The following is a 20,793-nucleotide window of genomic DNA, read 5'->3' as shown; positions in this document are numbered from 1 at the left end:
TTAAACTTGATGCTAATTCTGAATAATTGTTTTTTGGATGTACAATTATCAATGAACAACAGGGAGGCAATCAGTGCAGCTTGATGCCTGCAAGGCCCTCTAGTGGCTAAAATAAAAACCTATTTGCCTGTTAAATAAATCATTTTACAAAAGCTAAGTGTGGCTATGATGACTTAGAAGTTCAACATTTAGTCAGAATAAAAGTTAAGAAAGCACACTATATTCATAATATATTATTGGGAATTACCATGGATGCAGGTTAACATGCCGTGTTAAGAAGTTGGAGCTGGAACTGGATGAACTCCGGACCATTTGAGAGAATTATCGACAGGATGTGTGGAGAGGTAGTTACACCAAAGCTGCAATACACAGGAAATTGGGTGACAATCAGGAAGGGGGAAAAGGTTGAAGGAACCTGTGCAGAGTCATCCCCCACAACAACACTTTGGATGCTGGGGATGACCTAACAGAGGAAAGTGGCCTTGGGCACTGAGCCTGCCTCTGTGACTCAGAAAGGAAGAGGAGAGAAGAGACACACTGTGGTCGCAGGGGATTTGTTGGTTCAGGGATCGGATAGGAGGTTCTGTGGGTGAGAGCAAGGTTGCTGGATGGTATGTTGCTTCCTGGGTGAAAGGGCCTGGGATATCTCAGATCAAATCCTCAACCATCTTAAATGGGAATGTGAACAGCCAGAAGTCATGGTCCATGTAGATATGGGTAGGATTAGTGATGAGGTTCTGCATAGGGAGTTCAGGGAGTTAAAGGGCAGAACCTCTTGAGTTGTGATCTCAGGATTGCTACCCTCACCTCGTGCTCATGAGGCCAGAATTAGGAAGATTATACAGTTTAACATGTGGGTAAGGAGTTGGTGTAGGAGGGAGGGCATAAGGTTTTATGGATCATTGGGCTCTCTTCCAGAGAAGGTGGGACCTGTACAGAAAAGATGGTTTGCACTTGAACTGGGAGGGGGATTAATATCCCAGCAGAAAGGTTTGTTAATGCTGCACAGTGGGGTTTAAACTAGAGTTGCAGGAGCATGGGAACCAGAGAGCCAGAACAGTTAGTGGAGAGGTTGTGGAGGTAGATGTTGGTAAGACCTCAGACAAAGTCAGGAATCAAAAAGTTAAACACGGTGTGGCTAGTGTCAGGAGCTGCATATATTTCATTGCAAGAAGTATCGTAGGAAAGGCGGATGATAGTGCTGAAGGTGGTTTACAAACAGAGGTAATGTGTGCTGAGGAGAGGCAGTTGATAGGGCAGAACTGTAGTCAACAGGAAAAGTTGAAACGTGAAACGTGAAAATTGAAAAGGGTGAATACAGGACTGAATGTGTTAGATGGAATAAGGCAGATAAATTTGATGCACAGTTGCAGATTAGTAGGTATGATGTTGTTGGCATCTCTGAATGATGGCTGAAAGATTATGGCTGGGAGCTTAAAGTCCAAAGATACACATTGTATCAAAGGAATAGGGAGGAAGGCAATGGGGTGCCATTGCTCTGTTGGTCTTAACATAGCCCTTCAGATTGGAAGAAGTCACGCTGTTTGCAGTTCATCTGTGGACACGGAGGTGGCTCTGCAGTCCCAGTCTGGAAGCGCAGAGTCTAGCACAATGGGGACACTGGAAGTCCGTTGTGGTAATAATTGTGGCTGCTGTTGTGTGACGCCACTCGTGGTTTTTCATCAGTTTTTGGCAGTGCCTGTCTTCAAAACTGGTGTAGGCTGCATAGCATAGGGCTCACCAGCGGGTTCTGTCAGCAGCCGCAGCTTCTAGTTCCCCTGGCTGGACGTCACTGTAACATAGGGTTTCCTTCACAGTGTCTTTGTAGCGTTTGCGTGGACAACCTTGAGGTCTCTTTCCAGTCTCCAGTTCACCAGCTAGCACAGCATACGGTGATCGTCCATTCTGATGACGTGTTCCACCAACTGCATCTGGGCTCTGATGATCAGGGACTCAATGCCGGTGGACTCCGCATGATCCAAGACCTACAGTTTGGAGATATGGTCTTGCCAACGAATGCCAAGGATGGAGGAGAGGGCTCCATATGAAATATATGAAATATGACATTTCTCCAGTTGTTTGATGTGTCGTTGGTACAGAGTCCAGATCTCACATCCATATAGGAGAGAAGGGACGACCACAGCTCTATAGACTCAGCTTTGTGGAGACACGGACGTTGTGCTGATTGAGCACTCTGATACGCAGCCTCCTCAGAGCCTGGTTAGCCTTGCTGATCCTGGAGTCAATTTCTTTGTCCAAAGACCCATCACTCAAGATGATGCTTCCCAAGTTTTTGAAGCTGTTTACATTTGTCAGCTGGGTGTCGTCAACAGTAATTTTTGGTTCTATGGGGGTGGTGTTTGGCACGGGCTGGTGAAGTACTTCAGTCTTGTTCAGACTGATAGTCAGGCCAAAGGGCGTAGCAGCGTCTGAGAATTTGTTCAGCATTAACTGTAGATCACTGTCTTTGCGTGCCAGGAGCGTACAGTCATCAACAAAGAGGGTTTCTTTAACGACTGCATGGAGGCACTTCGTCCGAGCGTTCAAGCGGCGAAGGTCAAAGAGAGAGCTGTCCAATCAGTACCTGATGTACACTCCCTCCTTCAGACCTTGGACAGCACGTGACAACATACAAGTGAGGAACAGACTGAGCAGGACTGGGGCTAGTACACAGCCTGCTTCACCCCATTGGAAATAGCAAATACAGCTGACGTATCACCACTGCAAAGGACCTGTCCTGTCGTTCTGTCGTGGAGCACCTGAATCATCTTCACTAATTTCTTCAGGCATCCGTAACATCTCAGGATGATCCAGAGAGCCTCCCTGTTTACAGTGTCAAATGTCTTTGTCAGGTCAAGGAAAACAGAGTAAAAAGGCTTGTTCTGCTCGATGCATTTCTCCTGGACTTGCCTCACGACAAATATCATGTCTGCTGTACTCCGTTCTGGCTGAAAACCACACTGTGCCTCCGGGAGGTTCCTTTCTGAGACAGTGACAAGTCTGTTCAGGAGAATGCGGGCAAAAATCTTGCCTGCGATGGACAGCAGTGAGATACCCCTGTAGATTCCGCAGTCTGATTTGCTTCCCTTGTTTTTGTAGACAGCCACGATGAGGGCATCGCGGAAGTCATGAGGCATCTCCTCTGTGATCCAGATGTCTTCCAGGATATCTTGGAACGCCTGTAAGGTCTAAAATGAAATCAGATCATTAGAAATAGGTGACATCGGGTCAGAACGTGTTGAATCATTGTAGATAGAGCTAAGGAACTGTAAGAGTAAAGAGAATCTGATGGAAGCTGTACATAGATCCCCAAACAGTAGTAAGGATATGGCCTACAAATTACAACAGGAGATAGAAAATTCGTGCCAAAAGAGTAATGTTACAATAGTCATGGGGGACTTCAATATGCAGGTAGATTGGGAACATCAGATTGGTGTATGATTCCAGGAGAGGGAATTTCTACAGTGCCTATAAGGTGGCTTTTTAGAGCAGCTCGTAGTTGAACTCACTGGAGGATCAGCTATTCTGGATTGAGGGTTGTGCAATGAACCAGAATTGATTAGAGAGTTTAAGGTTAAAAAAAATCCTTTAGGGGCAAGTAATCATAATATGATAGAATTCACCCTGAAATTTGAGAAGGAGAAGCTAAAGCCAGATGTATCAGTGTTACAGTGGAGTAAAGGGAATTACAGAGACATGAGAGAGGAGTTGGCTAGATTGGAAAAGAACACTGGCAAGGATGACAGCAGAGAAGCAATGGCCGGAATATCTGGAAACAATTTGGAAAGCACAGAATATATACATCTCTAAGAGGAGGAAGTATTCTAAAGGAAAGATGACACAACTGTGGCTAACAAAAAAAGCAAAACCAACATAAAACCAGCATATAATAGAGCAAAAGCCAGCACATAATAAAATAAAAATTAGTGTGAAATTAGAGGATTAGAAGCTTTGAAAAACCAATGGAAAGCAACAAATAAGTCAATAAGAAAGCAAAGATGGAATATGAAAGTTAGCTCAACAGTAAGCTCAACGGGAGTGTGGAATGAGCTGCCAGATGAAGTTGTAAATGTGGGCTCGCTTTTAACATTTAAGAAAAACTTGGACAGGTACATGGATGAGAGGTGTATGGAGGGATATGGTCCAGGTGCAGGTCAGTGGGACTAGGCAGAAAAACGGTTTGGTACAGTCAAGAAGGGCCAAAAGGCCTGTTTCTGTGCTGTAATGTTCTGTGGTTCTATGGTTCTAATAATATCAATGAGTTTACCAAATGTTTCTTCAGATACATAGCGTGTAAAAGAGAAGCAAGAGTGGATATCAGACTACTGGAAAACGATGCTGGGGAGGTAGTAGTAGAGGAAAAAGGAAATGGTGGACAAGTTGAATAAGTATTTTACATCAGTCTTCACTGTGGAAGTCACTAGCAGTATGATGGAAGGTCCTGGTGTCAGGGGTCATGAAGTGTGTGAAGGTACAATAACTAGAAACTGAAAGCTTGAAGGTAGGTAAGTTGCCTGGACCAAATGGTGTACACTCCAGCGTTCTAAAATAGGTAGCTGAAGAGGTTGTGAAGGTATCAATAATGATCTTTCAAGAATCACTAGATTCTGGAATGGTTCTAGTTGACTGGAAATTGTAAATATCACTCCACTCTTCAAGACGGTAGAAACAAAAGATAGAAAAATATAGGCCAATTAGTCTGACCTCAGTAGTTGGTGTCGATTACTAAAGATGAGATCACAGGGTACTTGGAGGCACATGATAAAATAGGCAGTAGTCTGCAAGGTTTCCTCAAGGAACAATCTTGCCTGATAAATCTGTTGGATTCTTTGAAGAAAGAACTTGCAGGATAGACAAAGGAGAATCAGTTGATGTTGTGCACTTGGATTTTCAGAAGGCCTTTGACAAGGTGCCACACATGAGGCTGCTTAACAAGCTATGAGTCCATGGTATTACAGGAAAGATTCTAGCATGGATGAAGCAGTAGCTGATTTCCAGGATTCCAAGAGTGGAAATAAGGGAAGCCTTTTCTGTTTGGCTGCTGATGTTTAGTGGTATTCCACGGGGATCTGTTTTGGGACCGAAACATTTTACTTTATATGTCAAGGATTTACATGATGGAATAGATGGCCTTGTTTCAAAGTTTGCAGATGATATGAAGATAGGTAGTTTTGAGGAAGTAGAGAGGCTACAGAAAGACTGAGACAGATTCGGAGAATGGGCAAAGAACTGGCAGATGGAATACAGGGCTAGAAAATGTATGATCGTGCACTTTGATAGAAGAAATGAAAGGGTTGACTATTTTCTAAATGGAGATAATATACAAAAAACTGAGGTTCAGAGGGACTTGGGAACCTTGTGCACTGTTCCCTAAAGGATAATATACAGGTTGAGTGTGTGGTGAGGAAGGCAAATGCAATGTTAGCATTCTTTTCAAGAAGGCTGGAATATAAAAGCAAGGATGTAATGTTGAAAGTTTATAAAGCACTGGTGAGACCTCACTTGGAGTATTGTGAGCAGGTATGGGCTCGTTAGCTTTGAAAGGATGTGCTGAAATTAGAGGGTGTTCAAAGGATATTCACACAAAGGATTCCAGGATTGAATGACATGTAAAATGAAGAGCATTTGATGGCTGTGGGCCTGTATTTACTAGAATACAAAAGAATGAGGGGTGACCTCATTAAAACCTATTTAATAGATCATGAAAGGTCTTGATAGAATGGATGTGGAGGGAATGTTTTCTGTGGTGGGAGAGTCTAAGACCACAGGATGCAGCCTCAGAATGGAGTGGTATCCTTTTAAAATAGAGATGATGAGAAATTTCTTCAGGCAGAGAGTGGTTAATCTGTGGAATTCTTTACCACTGAGACCGAATTTTTATGTATACTTAAGACAGTGGTTGATAGATTCCTGATTGGTCAGGCCATGAAGCGATACGGGGAGAAAGCAGGAGATTGGGGTCTGAGGAAAATTGGATCAACCACGATGAAATGGCGGAGCAGGCTCATTGGGCCAAATGACCTCATCCTGCTCCTTTATCTTATGATCTTATGCTTTAATCCATGTAGACCAATAGAAGATGGAGAACTGTAGGGCCCATTCATAAAAATATCATAATTTTAATTTTGAAATCCAGACAGCAAGAAACATGTTTTTGATTCACATATGAGAATAAATTTGATCATGACCAGAATATTCCCCATTTGGCTTTGCATGAACTAACTCTTTTTTTCAAAAGCATTGTGCAGTTTTATATCCTGAATGTGGTGAATTTATGTCTAGTGTAGAGCAAAAGGTACCAGACCTACTAACGTAAAGGAGTTACATTGATTTAAAGCAATTGAGCAAATCTGGCAGGTTTAAGCTTTTGTTCTCTAACTTGGCTGCTTGGAATGAGGTTTCACCATACATTAAATGAGATTTCATCCTACTCAAAGTAAAAGTCCTACTGGGAGCTATAAAGAAGTACACCACAGAATCATGTGGGGAAACAACAAAAACTATTAATTCAATTTGCATCGTGCCTTTAATGAAGAAAAGCATCCCAGCATTCTTCATAGGAGCGTTATCAAATGTGAAATGATGCTGAGTTACATAAGTCAATGTTAAGGTGGGTAACCAGAAATGTGATCAAAGAGACAGCTTTTAAAGTGCTTCTTTATCGAGAAAAGAGAGGAAATAAATTAGGCAAGAGGATTTCCAAATCATAAAATCACCACCAACAGAAGCTGCAGCTCCTACAGTTAGGACAATGGAATTCTGGAAAGGACAGCAGGAAAGCATTGAGGAGTACTGGTATCTCATGTTGGAGTGGAGTACGGAGAGCATGGGATACCTCGATCCACTAAACAACATTTATAGTGAACCACTGAACATCACCGATCATGGGATGGTAGGTTAATGCAATTCAGTTCTTGGACAGCAAAATATTTAATAGACTTTTACTTCCAGATAGACCATGGTTGCTCATGTTGCAACACAGCATGTGATGATGATGATACTTAAGGAGATTACAATGCTGTTTTTTAAGTCATAGGCACATATATATAGCTGTGGTGCATAAGACTTTTACACAGTACTATAGAACAATGGCAACATGACCGAAACATCATGACATAGTCCAGGGTAGAAATAAAAAAATTATTAGAATGGTTTTGGTAACAGATGAGATTAGGCAGTAACAGTGTCGCAGGTGGTAATGGATGGAAATGTTACCGTACTTTTCAGATATTGCTACTTCAATTCAAATATTTGAAATATTTATCAATCTGGACAGTTAAGTGTTTCGATATTTGCTCACAATTCTAAAACTCTTTATTTCTGTCTTTTCTTTTGTTCAGGGGTACAAGATGTAAGTTCCTAATTTCATTTAAAGTTTTATTCATTGGAATATTGAAGACACTGCAAATTGAATTCTGCTTTTCTTTCTTGATAATAACTGATGCAGGTATTTTCAGTTTGAATACGAGCTTCTACTTTATCTTGAACTGCAGAGGTTTTTGAAAGATCTGAGCCACATGTTGGAATTCAATATGGAAATTTCTTGCAGTTGATCTTCAATGGAGAATTTTGAAGGACTTAACATATTGTCTGATAATGAGTATTTGGTCTATGATTTGATCTATGTTCACCTGACCTGTTCCATCAAGATGCAAGTATTCTAAATTTCACAAGAAATAAATTTTAAGTCAATCCTTTGTAATTCCATTGACTAAAGCTGAGGATTTTTGTATTAGGTGCATGGATGATTTTCAAAGTAATTTCATGTTAATCTGGCACTTTTGACAATTTTCATCTTACTATTTGTCTTTCATTGCAAAGTGAAGGTTTTTGTCATTAACATCTTCTTTATGCTGCAGCTCTGTGATAAACCAAATTTGAGTATATGTTGTTACTGTACAAATTTTCCAAAAGAGATTAAAGATTTATTCATGATTATAAATAGTGATTTAATGGCAGTGTGAGAGAACAGGATTGTCCAGTGTGTTAGCTACAAGCTATGTGAAGCCAGTTGAGAATTCAAATCTGGGTAATTCCATTTTATTACTAGGTTGATGAATGGTTCTTAATAAATCATGTCATTGTATATATGGTGTCACTACTTATATTCATGCATATTTTAATCTTTTTTGCATTTGTTGGTAAAATAGCAAGCCATAATGTTTGATAATTAAGCATGTTTCTCTTTATTATTCATTGCCTCTCATCCACATTGGTGTATAACATGGCACAAATGGCAGGAGAACCACTATTTCTATATGCAGAAGGGACATAACTTGTTTCCTGCACTGTCAATCAAAGTGACTGTTGCCAATAAACAATAATGAGCCATTCTGACATCAGATGCCAGTACAAATACATTCTGAAGGTGATCAGATGTGAGACTTGACTGTATCATGAGAGGCAAGGTTCTTAGATTGAGTCACAATTAAGTCATATTCATTCTTCAACTGCTGGACAAAAGCTGAGAGGGAAAAGTTTTGCATCGTATGGTGGCAGATGTTTGTTAGCTAAACACGCATATAATGTGGTTCCCTGTATTGAGTTTGGGATATTTTGCATTTATAGTACGTGCAGTTTAACTATGCCAATGCGTTGTCAGATTAGTACTTTGAGAAAAAAGTCTCACCTTGTAAAGATACTTTTTGTTTTAATTTCAGGCAGAAAACTCAGCATTGGCACTAGAAAATGAACATCAACGAGAACAATATGAATGCTGTCTTGATGAGGTGGGAATTACAGAGTATTCTGAGATCATTTCATTTCTATCATCTTTTTACTTTTGAAAATTTGCAGACTAAAAGTCAAAATATTTTTAATTAGGGGTGTGTGTGTGTGTGTGTGTGTGTGTGTGTGTGTGTGTGTGTGTGTGTGTGTGTGTGTGTGTGTGTGTGTGTGTGTGTGTGTGTGTGTGTGTGTGTGTGTGTGTGTGTGTGTGTGTGTGTGTGTGTGTGTGTGTGTGTGTGTGTGTGTGTGTGTGTGTGTGTGTGTGTGTTGGTGCAAACTTTCATTACCCTATAGTTTTATTGAGTATGCCCAGAAGAAAGTTAATCTCTGTGTTGTATATGGTGACATATCTGTACTGTGAAAATAAATTTACTTTGAACTTTACTCCAGCTGATGCTTTATGTGTGGCTTTACTGAAATTAATGTCTTTAATCATGAATTAACTTGTCTAATTTGTTGTGATTATACAATGTATAAGCATCCCCCCATATCATTAGTTTTCTCTTGCAAAGCCATTCTTGATTCACTGTAGTTTCTGACGTATTTAAAGATGCCATTAGTACATTCGGCCCTCCCCACTAACCTCTCTCCTGTCCCTTATCCCTGCAAGCAGACAAAATGCTGCACCAGCCCATTCACCTCCTCCCTCACCTCCAATCAGAGCCCCACAAAGTCCTCCATCTGAGGCAACTCTTCACTGGTGAACCTACTGAGTTGTGTCTGGTGCTCCCAATGTGACCTCTTCTACATTTGGGAACTCGTAAATTGGGGAACCATTTTGTTGAGCACCTCTGCTCCATCTGCCAAAAGTGGAACTTCTCCTAGCCAAACATTTTAATTCCTCTTCCCATTCCCATTTTAACATGTTATTTGTTTCATGGCCTCTTCTTGTGCCAAGATGAAGCCGTCCTCAGGGTGGAGGAGCAACCCAAGACTTTAAATTCCGTCTTGGTAGCCTCCAACCTGATGGTAAGAATACTGATTTCTCCTTCTGTTTATTTTCTCCTCCCCATCCCCTGTTCATCCATTCCCCACTCTTCTCACCTGCCTATCACTTCTCCCTGGGTCCCCTCCTCCTTCCCTTTTTCCTGTGGTCCACTCTCCTCTCCTGTCAGATTTCTTGTTCTCCAGCGCTTGACCTGTCTCACCCACCTTCCAGCCATCCTCCTTCCCCTCCTCCCGTTCCTCATTTTTTTATTCTGGTGCCCTTCCCCTTGCATTTCAGACTTGAAGAAGGGTCTCAGCTGGAAACATTGTTTATTCATTTCCATACATACTGCCTGACCTGCTGAGTTCCTGTAGCAGCTTGTGTGTGTTGCTCTGAGTCTCCAGGATCAGTAGAATCTCTCGTGTTTACCATTAATAACTTGTTGCTTTTACTGTTTATGGTATTAAATGATAGAATTGGATTACTAATTTTGCTTATTATGGGACCTGTTATACCTTTGTTTTTTGTCTAATGACAATAAGATCTGATAAGAATCTGATTGCAGAATCAGAATCAGGTTTATTATCACTGACATGTGACGTGGAATTTGTTAACTTGGCAGCAGCAGTTCAATGCAATACATAATCTAGCAGAGAAAAAAATAATGTTAATAAATAAAATAAAACATAATAAATAAACAATAAATCAATTACATATATTGAATAGATTACAACAAACGTGCAAAAACAGAAATACTGTATATTTTTTAAAAAGTGAGGTACTGTTCAAAGATTCAATATTCATTTAGGAATCAGATAGCAAAAGGGAAAAAGCTGTTCCTGAATCGCTGAGTGTGTGCCTTCAGGTTTCTGTATCTCCTACCCGATGGTAACAGTGAGAAAAGGGCATGCCCAGGTGCTGGTGCTTGAGGTTCTTAATAATGGGCACTCCCTTTCTGAGACACTGCTCCCTATCTGCTCCCTTTAAATCCCTAAAAAAGCTCCCTGACTAGATTTACAACCTTCTGCAGCTTCTTTCGGTCCTGTGCAGTAGCCCCCCCACCCCTCCACCATACCAGACAGTGATGCAGCCTGTCAGAATACTCTCCATGGGACAACTATAGCTCTTTTTGAGTGTATTTGTCGACATACCAAATCTCTTCAAACTCCTAATAAAGTATAGCCGCTGTCTTCCCTTCTTTATAACTACATCGATATGTTGGGGCCAGGTTAGATCCTCAGAGACAGTGACAACTTCCTGGCAGCAAACTAAACTACTACCTACTGTATTAGTCACACTTTTTATCAGATACAGTCACTGCATTCAATAGCCCATAAACTGGAGTTGAGCTTTTGAACTGCCAGTACAACCAGGCATATTAGGGGTGTGAACTGAAGTCTCGAAGGTGCAGAACAGTTGTGTTGTGGTGTGTACGGGCAGAATTGAGGTGTGTGGCCTGAGTCCAAGTGTGAGGAATAAGCCAATGTTTGGCCATTGGTGAAGCAGGCTTGGGGCCTATTCAAAGCGGAGGTGAGGCAAGCTGGGGCAAGGCAGAGTCGAGGCTGCAGGACCTGGCCCCAAGGATGAGGAATGAACTGATGTTTGACTTATACAAGCATCGAGCCAGATTGAAAAGGTCAGGGTGTTGAGACTAGAAGCGAGGGGTGAGCTGGTGTTCAGCTCTCTGTTTGATGATGTTTACTAATCTCTGCGTGGAGCTGAGGCTGTGACCTGTAACTAAGAGGCTCCTGGACCGACTGCAGTGGTGACTAGCTTTGTGGCTGTGGACTTACTTTTGTAAACTTTATTTCTCAATGTTTTTAGCTTACTTTTTATTGTTTGTGTGATTTTTCTTTTTTTTCCACATTGGGGGTTTGACGGTCTTCTTCTTTTAATGGGTTCTGTTGGGTTTCTCTGTTTTGTGGCTGCCTGTAAGGAGACAAATCTCAAGGTTGTGTACAGTATATGTACTTTGAACTTGAACTTTGAATAGGTCTCTGTCTCAGCCACCTGTGTAAATATATTCCTATATGGGACATCCTTGTGGCTCCCTGCAGGGAGACAGATCGCACGTGGTAGTATGTAGTATACGTACTTTAATAATGAATGTACTTTGAACTTTGAGAAAGATGAAGATGGGGCAGTTGCAACACAATATAGGGATATATTTACATTTTCAGCTACTCATGCATCAGTATTACCCTGATACTGGTCCATGGGCCCTGTGGACAACTCGAATCCTTGCTGGTGTTGTTAACTGGAACAGTGTGGAGATCAGAACATCGGGTCAGCCGTCGGAGGCCTCCGTAACTGAGTGAATGCACTCTCTCTCTTGGTGGTGGGGGGAAGAGTCTGCTGGTTTTCAGGTTGGGTAAGCTTGAATGAGCGCCACTCTAGATAGTAACATCGAAACAGCGATCTGTTAGTCCCCCTCTCACTGACACCTCGCTGCCCCTTGTGAAAGTGAGAGAGAGAGAGAGCCCAAGGCAGGTTGAAGTGCTGGGTCAAGGAATGTAGTTGTTTTGTTGGACTGCAGATCGGAGGTTCTCTGGGAGTTTCCTCTTGTTTGCTTGGTGGGTGGTGGGTGCTGTTGCTTCTGCTGGGCTTAGTAGCTAAGCCACACATGAAGGCCAGGAGCTGGACTTGGTTGTCAGAGGCTATTTGAGGCGCACGCCATTGGGAGCATTTGCTAGGTAGTAGGTGCTTGTCCCCACTACCACCCCCGACTATAACAAGCTTAAGTAACCATACTGTATACATTCTCGGAAATCAAATGGAACATTTTATATAAATATACAATCTGAATTTGTTTCAATACCTGATAGGAAAGTATCTGTAAGGTGGTGTTTCTGCATTTCTATTCGGTTTTTCTCTTCATAATTACTAATTTCTTAGAAACATAATTAATATGTAAATTTATCAGTGCAATCGTAAATAAATCTGCTCATTTGACTGGAGTGCAGATATTTCTCAAATGGATCTCTGATCCTCCATGTCTGGATGGGTGGTTAAAATAATTTGAAACCTGGTTTGGTCTGTTATATCTTTCCAAGCTAGTCTTGGAGATGATCACTATAAGTAATGGATATTAGTGCAAAGCCCGAAGCAACTGGCTAATAATGCAGCTAATGAACATTATAATGTCTATCAGCACACATATCTAATACTGCTTTTGTATAAGATAATATTATTAGCTAGAAGTGGAAAGGTATTCAAATTATTTCTATTATAAACATGAGAAAGTCTGCAGATGCGGGATATCTGAAGCAACACACACACACACACACAATGTTGGAGGAACTCAGCAGGTCAGGCACTGTCTCTGAGAATGAGTAAACAGTCAAAGTTTCAGGCAGAGACTCTTCCTCAGGACTGGAAAGGAAAAGGGAAGGTGCCGGAATAAAAAGATGGGTGGAGGGGAAGGTGATAAGTGAAGCCAGGTAGGTGGGAAAGCGAAAGTGCTGGAGAGGAAGGAAAATGATAGGAGAGGAGAGAGAACCATAGGAGAAATGGAGGGAGGAGAGGGCCCGGGGGAAGTGATAGTCAGCTGAGAGGAGGTAAGAGGTCAGAGTGAGGAATAGAAGAAGAGAGGCAGAAAGGTTTTTTACTGGAAGGAGAAGTTGATATTTATGTATTCTTGTATACAAACTAATGAAATATGCAGAGCAATGTTTGCTGGCCTATTTAAAATAATTAGTCATTGCATGTTCTATTCCATTGTGTATGTTCCCATGATCTTAGCCTTTTGGAGAAGATATTCCCAATTAACAGAATATACCTGAAGACAGCAGATGAAGACATCAAATTCAGAGTCATAATTCTGTGGGCTATTTTCAACCAAGAATGATGTAGCTTAGTTTTAGATTTATTTGTTAGGCCTATTGTGCTTTGAATTTGTACATGGTCTTTCTGTTCAAACAATGTCTTGAGCAATGTGATCTATCTATAATAATTTTTAATACTGATATGGATTATATTATGCAGATTGATTCGAGCTCCTCTTCCATAGTAAGAAGATGTTCAATGAAGAAGTAAAAGAACAATATGCAGGAGGCATACTGGAGATCAATAGCCCATTGTGGGGTTAGATATAAAGGGCATCCAGTTACAGATTACTGTTCAGAGTATAGCAGAAACCAAGCAATCTAGTTGGTGTTTATTTGCCATGTCTTAATACAGATCTCAAAAATCTGTAAGAACTTTATTTGCTTTCCACTGCCAACTGGTAAATTCCTTAACTGGAAACAAGGCAAGAAGTTAATATCAAAATAAACTATTATTAATAAGTTTATTGTGCGTGGAATTAGTAGAACTAAAGGAGACAGACAGGAGGTTTGTGAGCATTTGTATTGATGGGCCACTCTGATCAGTGGATATATACAAGTACTGTACTCAATTCTCTACCCTCTTCACCCGACTTCAGCACCAGGTTTTTCTTTTCACTTCCCTTGTGTGCCAACACAGCTTTCCTTTGAAAAAGCAACACTGGTAGGGAGTTCTAACTTTTAATTACTCTGAATAACTAAGTTAATCTTGAATTCCCTATTTCAACTTCATCCCAGGAAGAGAGCGCAATGCCTGCTTTGATGGCAAGGATTTATTCAAAAGCAAACAGCTGTTTGAAGTGTATTAAAAGAGTTTGTATGCCATTAAATGAATTTTCAATGGAGTTAGCATTGGGGTTGTGGCACTGTGATAACGTTATTGCTAAAAACTTTTTTGTGTGTTCTTTGTAGGTGGCTAATCAAGTTGTTCAGGCATTGCTTACTCAGAAGGTGAGCTTCTTCACTTGTTCCCCATGTATATATTGCAACATACTCAGTGTACAGAATATTAATTGATGTATCCACAAGGAGTAGCTCATAATTTTATCAGTCATGCATGTTGAGATATAAAGTTAAACTGAGGTTTGAGAACATCACAAAAGCTGTAATCAATATTTCTTCGACATTGCATGATCGTGATTATCCCAACAACACCCCCTAGCAAAAGCATACACTGTCATATCTTGAATTGAAACAAGATTCTTTCAAATAATAGGTTCCTGCACTTCAAATACACAGGAGTCTGGATTGGCAACACCACAATTCACTGCTGGTTTGTGTGGTCATTTATATTAGTCAGAATTGTTCAGAGAGGAATTGACATCAAGTGAGAGAGAACAAGTTGACCCAGAACTCAAGTATCCAGCACTGATTTAATATCACTATCTAGCACTGATTTGAAATCAGTATCTAACATTGATTTGACAGCACTGTCCAACACTGATTTCACATCACTATCCAACACTGATTTCACATCACTGTCTAACACTGATTTCACATCACTATCTAACACTAATTTAGCATCAGGTAAAACTAAATAAGAGGGAAAGGCAAATGGAATTAAAATGTACAGATCAATTTATTTTCTATAAAAATCAAGGACATTTGTGGTACAATATTTTTTACTAGTTTGAAATAATTAGTCATTACAAACTTTTTTCTGGACTATATATTTCTATGACTGGTCTTTTTGCGAAGGTCATCTTAATTAAATGAACACGAAGGTAGCAATTATTCTGTCAAATATAAACATGTTGATGGTTTAATTCTCTAGATTAATTCAAATCAAGAGTCAATTTTAGAATTGTCTATTTCTGCTGTTATCCCTGTCAAAGCAATATACTTTATTAATATTTAATTTTCATAATGATGGCTAGTATTAATATTGATTACATCGTGTGACTGATACAACCTCTTTGTAAAAGTAAGACTGTTCTTGATGAAGCCTGTTAATGAAGTAAAACAGTAGCTGGGAAAACTACATTGTGGAGAAAAAGGCTCAGGCTGTAGGTCAGAAATGAAAGGGTTCAAGTTACAGATTATTATTCAAATATGTGTTGTAGCAAAAACATGAAACACTTAATAATACTGGTCTTCACTTCTCATGCTTCAGTATTGATCAGCTGGAAAGTGTAAATGATTAATCACAAGTTCTGGTAATATTTCTGTCATTCTTCATCACAATATATCTTGCACTCACAGGATTTAAGAGATGAGTGCCTGAAACTGCGCACTAGGGTCTTCGACCTCGAACAGCAGAACCGCACATTGAACGTTTTATTTCAGCAGAGAGTTTGCCTGGCGTCTGACTCCCTTCTGCAGGTCTGTGTATTTATGTTGGTGCCTTTGTATGTCAATATTCTGCTTACAGAAAAGATCTGAATAAGGTTGGAAGAATACAGAGAAATGTTATAAGGATGTTGCCTGACCTGGAGGACTTGAATTATAAGGAAAGATTGAATAGGTTAGAACTTTATTCCTTGGAATTTGGAACATTTAGAAGAGATTTGATAGAGGTATAAAAAATTATGAAGGGTATTGATGGAGTAAATGCTAGCAGGCTTATTCTGCTGAGGTAGGTTGTGGACCTCAACAAGGAGTCATGGGTTAAGGCTGAAAGGTGAGATGTTTAAGGAGAACATGAGGGGAAACCTTTTCACTTGTGAAAGTGTGGAAAGAGCTGACAGCACAAGTGGTACCTGCAAGCGTAATTTCAATGTTTAAGAGAAGTCTGGATAGCAGGTACGGCTATGCCTTGATGCAGGCTGATGGGCCTAGGCAGTTTAAATGGTTTGGCATGGACTACGTGGGCTGAAGGGCCTGTTTCTGTGCTGTATTTTTCTATGACTAATTATTAGTTATCTTTCATAAGGCTATATCAAACTGCATTGAATTAGATGACAATTTATGATGATGAAATGTTTCACATTAATTCATAGGGCAATCCAATCCAAAGACTTTTTTCAATGTTTTTTATCCTTTCATTGACAGTCTTTGTACGCAATGTTATTAAATTGGATGCAATACATTTATGCAAAGAATCAAGTGATCAGCCAAAGGATCAAATACAAATAAAATTAAATATCCTGATTAAACTTTCCAGATTATATTGTGATTTTCAAATAGTTTGTCAGTGGAGGAAATTACTAAAGGAGAAAAGGGAAATTTATGTTATAAGTATAACCCTAGTGTGTTATTCTAGAAACACTGTACGAGAATGAATAAGTTTGGTAATGTCTACTTGTCTCAATATCTACTTCTTTAATTGCATTTTGTGATTTGAATATGTTAAAAAAAAAACTAGAATGTGTGACCATACTTACAATTCTGTAGTCATGGTAAGACATATTCTTGTTTAATTTTCTGTAATAAATAGCATACCTCAGTTTGAAAACTTCAGATTAAGCTATCTTTTGGGAAACTGTGGAGATAGAAATGTGCATTGATGACTATGAATATAACTACAGGTGACACAGCAGTCCAGATGAAGGGTTCCAAACCAAAATATCAACTGTCCATTTCCCTTCATAAATGCCACCTGAACAGTTGAGTTCCTTTAGATCTTTCTGTTTTGCATGTCTATAGCTACCTGTATATACTTTCGCAAATTCAGCTTAAATGATAATCTGTTTATAACACATAATCTTTCCACTGTTGATCTCTCATTGAGGATTAGTGTGTGTTATCCTGACCTTCCATTCCTGGTGTGGCTAACATCGGTTTCGAGGCTGTTGTTGCAGCACCACTCAAACAGTAAATCTATATCACTCCTGCATGCCACTTCATTGCTATCTGAGATTCTACCAACAATAGTGGTGTTAGCAGCAAATTTATAGATGGCATTTGAGCTGTGCCTAGCCATATAATCAGGAGTGCAGAAAGTAGATCACTGGGCTAAGAATATATCCCTGAGGTGCACCTAGGTTGATTGCTAGCACGGATTGGATTAGATAAGATTCAATTAGTTTTATATGTCACATATACATTGAAACATCAAAACATACAGTGAAACGTGTTGTTTTACATTAAAGCCCAACACAGCCCACAACTGTTGCCATGTTTCCAATGCCAACATAGTATGCCCATACTTACTAATACTTGTATGGCATCCGTTAGTCTCGCGAGACCATGGATCTGTGCCTGGAAAGTCTTCTCCAGGGCACAGGTCTGGGCAAGGTTGTATGGAAGACCGGCAGAGTTGCCCGTGCTGCAAGTCTCCCCTCTCCATGCCACTGATGTTGTCCAGGGGAAGGGCAAGGGCCGATGCAGCTTGGTACTGGTGTCATCACAGGAGTTGCCAGAGTGAGGTTGAAGGCAATGTCGGACTGCCTTAGGGACTCCAGCTCCGGATTTGTCCTCAGGGTTTACTCTCGAAGCCTTTCCCATGAGTGGGTATGGCCGCAAAGCAGCGGAGGTATGAAATCAGAGTTAGATGGACTGCTTTCCCAGGCTGACAAGCTCCATCTACCCATGTCATATAAATGCATTCATTAAAGATATAAATTAAACATAAATTACACACAATTTATACAAGTTAAATAAAGAACAAAAAAGTGTCCATTTTAGTGAAAATTGATCAGAGTGGTCATAGTATTGCCGAACTGTAGATGCAATATGTTTTGCCTAATTACTAAATGCTGTCCTGATGTAGAATTAGGGCTTTCAAGTTGGTTCAAGAATCTGATGGCAGTGGGGAAGAAGCTCCTGTTGTACTTTGAAGTGTGGGTCTTCAGGTTCCACACCCTGCCTGATACATTCTGACTGTGTACATCACAGTCTGAATGGTTGGGGTCCTTAATGATGGATGTCACTTTCCTTAAGACATTGCTTCTTGTTGGTGTGCTTAACGAAGATAAATGTTGTCCCCATGACAGAACTGGATGATATCATCTCTGTCAGTCTCAAAGTGTCCCTGTGCATTGGAGTTAGCACAACAGACCATGATACAGCCTGTCAGGATGCCGTATAGAGGCAATGGTCATTCAACTCAATTATCAATGCTTTCAATTTAATTGGGTTGTTCAGCTTGAGAACAAAGGCTGTGTAACAGTTCTTAATAATAGCTGGTACCTTACTGAACTAGACCCAAGATGAATAGAAGTATTTTGAGACACCAATGGTCATCTCAATATCATTTCAAACATTTTTATCTGGGCTGGTGGCTATCACCATTTTAAATCTGTTGAGAGATCTAAATTCTAAAATTTCCAAATATTATTTATGTTCATTGTTGTCATTGAGTAACATGGGGGGTAAACTTAGCAATATCTGATTTATAATTAAAAACAGAAATTCAAGATTTAAAACAAATCTCAACTGTTAATGAACAGACCACATTTGTCAGTCTGCCCTTTATCTGTCTCACAAGGGTTGTCTTGCACGCATGACACGTGATGATTTTATAGGGAGTTACGCAGTGTCTTAAGCAAGACCCAGTTCTTTAGACAAGATTTCAGCAGATAAGATAGGTCAGTTATTATCAATAACACTGTTGCCATTGACAGCAGTGATGTAGTTGAGGCAAAAAGGTGGCTATGGTGGATAAATGTAATTTTAATAATTTTATTGGTGGTGCTTTGCTTGTTGTTTCAAAAGTTTCTGATATTTTATTGTATAATAAGGATATTGGCAGTAGGAAGCAATGTAACATAACACTTATTCTGCTATCGTTTTCCCTTGTACTGCCTCACTACACCGATGTGATGAGCTGATCTGTATGGATGGCATGTAAAACTAGGTTTGTGTCTGTCCCCCCCCCCCCCGTACACCTGAGAATAATCAACCAGTTTACCATTTTTACCAACTCCTGGTCCAAACTAATTAACAGAGCAGAGTAGTCCGAGTTAGGAAAGGACACAATAGTAAACCAACAATATGATGACGGAGGAGGAGAGGGATTGTTAAATCCAGTGCAGCCAATGGATTAGCAAGGCATAAGGGTGAGTTTACTAATACTTACCATACACCTAAAAGAAAGCGAGAGCAATACTTCCACTAATCCACATTCACTGTCATCTCCCAATCAGGAAGTTAAGGATCCTCTTGCAGGGGGGAGTGCTGAGGGCCAGGTTTTGAAGCTTGTTGATTAGTTCTAAGAGGATGATGGTGTTGAACACTGAGCTGTAATTGATAAACATCAGCCTAACTATTTTTGCTGTAGTCTAGGTGTTCCAAAGCCAAGTGGAGAGCCAGTGAGATTGCATTCTGCTCCAATCCTTGCTCATGTCATCACCAATAATAAAATAATTAACTAAAATAACTGGACTTAGAGCACACGCACTCTTATGACCCAGACGTTCTTTTTATTTACTTGTGCACAAGGGGTACAGCATGGTCCCCCGTCACCCACACGGTTCTGGGACTGAACAGAAAACTGCTGTTTTTATACAGAATTGGCTTATCAGTTGTGGATGTGGATCATTCGGTAAATTGCATATGTTTAAATTCTTTACTTTCAAGATCAATCACCAGTCACAATAGAGGTGTTAAAAACCAATCGAAACGTCAAGCTGACAGCCGATGACATTTTGAAGTTAGTAAAGCAATCGTCCTTTAGTTGGCTGGTTCTGTTATTCCTTATCTCATCTGTCTCTGGCACCTCCTATTTTGAAAAGGGATGCTATGTTTTTGGAAGACCTTTCTAGGAAAGTCTCACTTCAGAGGCCTCACTCATCTGACCCAAGTACACACTGCTACAGTCACCCCTTTAGTGGGTAAGGTTGGCTCTGGCAGTCTCACTTCAAAGATGTTCCATGACTACTACCACCCCAAGCTATCCTTGCCTCGATGTTGTCTTTAACCCTTGCCTTACTGCAACTTCCACTCTCAGACAGGAGTTAATTCTAGCCCTGACTGACCTCTCAAAGATCTTTGTCACAGTAGATATGAGTGCTACTGGGTAAAAGTGGTTAAGACAGTTCACTCTACTCTTCTTGGGCACCGATATACTTGATGCCCTTTTTAAAGCAGGTGGGGCCTCTTACTGCAGCAGTCAGAGGTTGAAGATGTCTTGAACACTCCAGCCAGTTGACCTGCACAGATTTTCAATTGCACCCTATCAGGTGGACATGGCATGGTACTGACAATCTTTTTCTTATAGTCTTCTAGTTTATGAGGAGAAGGCAAGAGAATGGGATTGAGAGGGGTAATAAATCAGTCATGATGAGCAGGCCAACCCAGTTCAGCTCTCATGTCTTATGGCCTTATAGGCCTTTGGCCTGGACATGAGAGTTTAGACAGCAGATGAGCAGGAATGTGGAATGTGGCAACATTATGGAGCCAGCTGGGCAATGGTAGATTCAGCAGAGATTCTGT

General features: G+C 40.4%; 1 protein-coding gene across 4 annotated transcripts in view; it reads left to right on the top strand.

The window, feature by feature from the left end:
• Positions 1-20,793, top strand: part of nckap5l (NCK-associated protein 5-like) — an 883,389-nt gene that overhangs the window by 614,035 nt on the left and 248,561 nt on the right. For all 4 annotated transcript variants that reach the window (XM_073047595.1, XM_073047596.1, XM_073047597.1 and 1 more), the window contains 3 exons: positions 8,661-8,729; positions 14,392-14,430; positions 15,682-15,801. In XM_073047595.1, coding sequence (XP_072903696.1) covers positions 8,661-8,729; positions 14,392-14,430; positions 15,682-15,801 — 228 coding nt within the window. The remainder of the gene's footprint in view (positions 1-8,660; positions 8,730-14,391; positions 14,431-15,681; positions 15,802-20,793) is intronic.

Source organism: Hemitrygon akajei, chromosome 5 (genome assembly GCF_048418815.1).
Source record: "Hemitrygon akajei chromosome 5, sHemAka1.3, whole genome shotgun sequence".
Taxonomy (NCBI): Eukaryota; Metazoa; Chordata; class Chondrichthyes; order Myliobatiformes; family Dasyatidae; genus Hemitrygon; species Hemitrygon akajei.
Note: the sequence above shows the minus strand (reverse complement) of the source record. Positions and strands in the feature narration are given on the sequence as shown.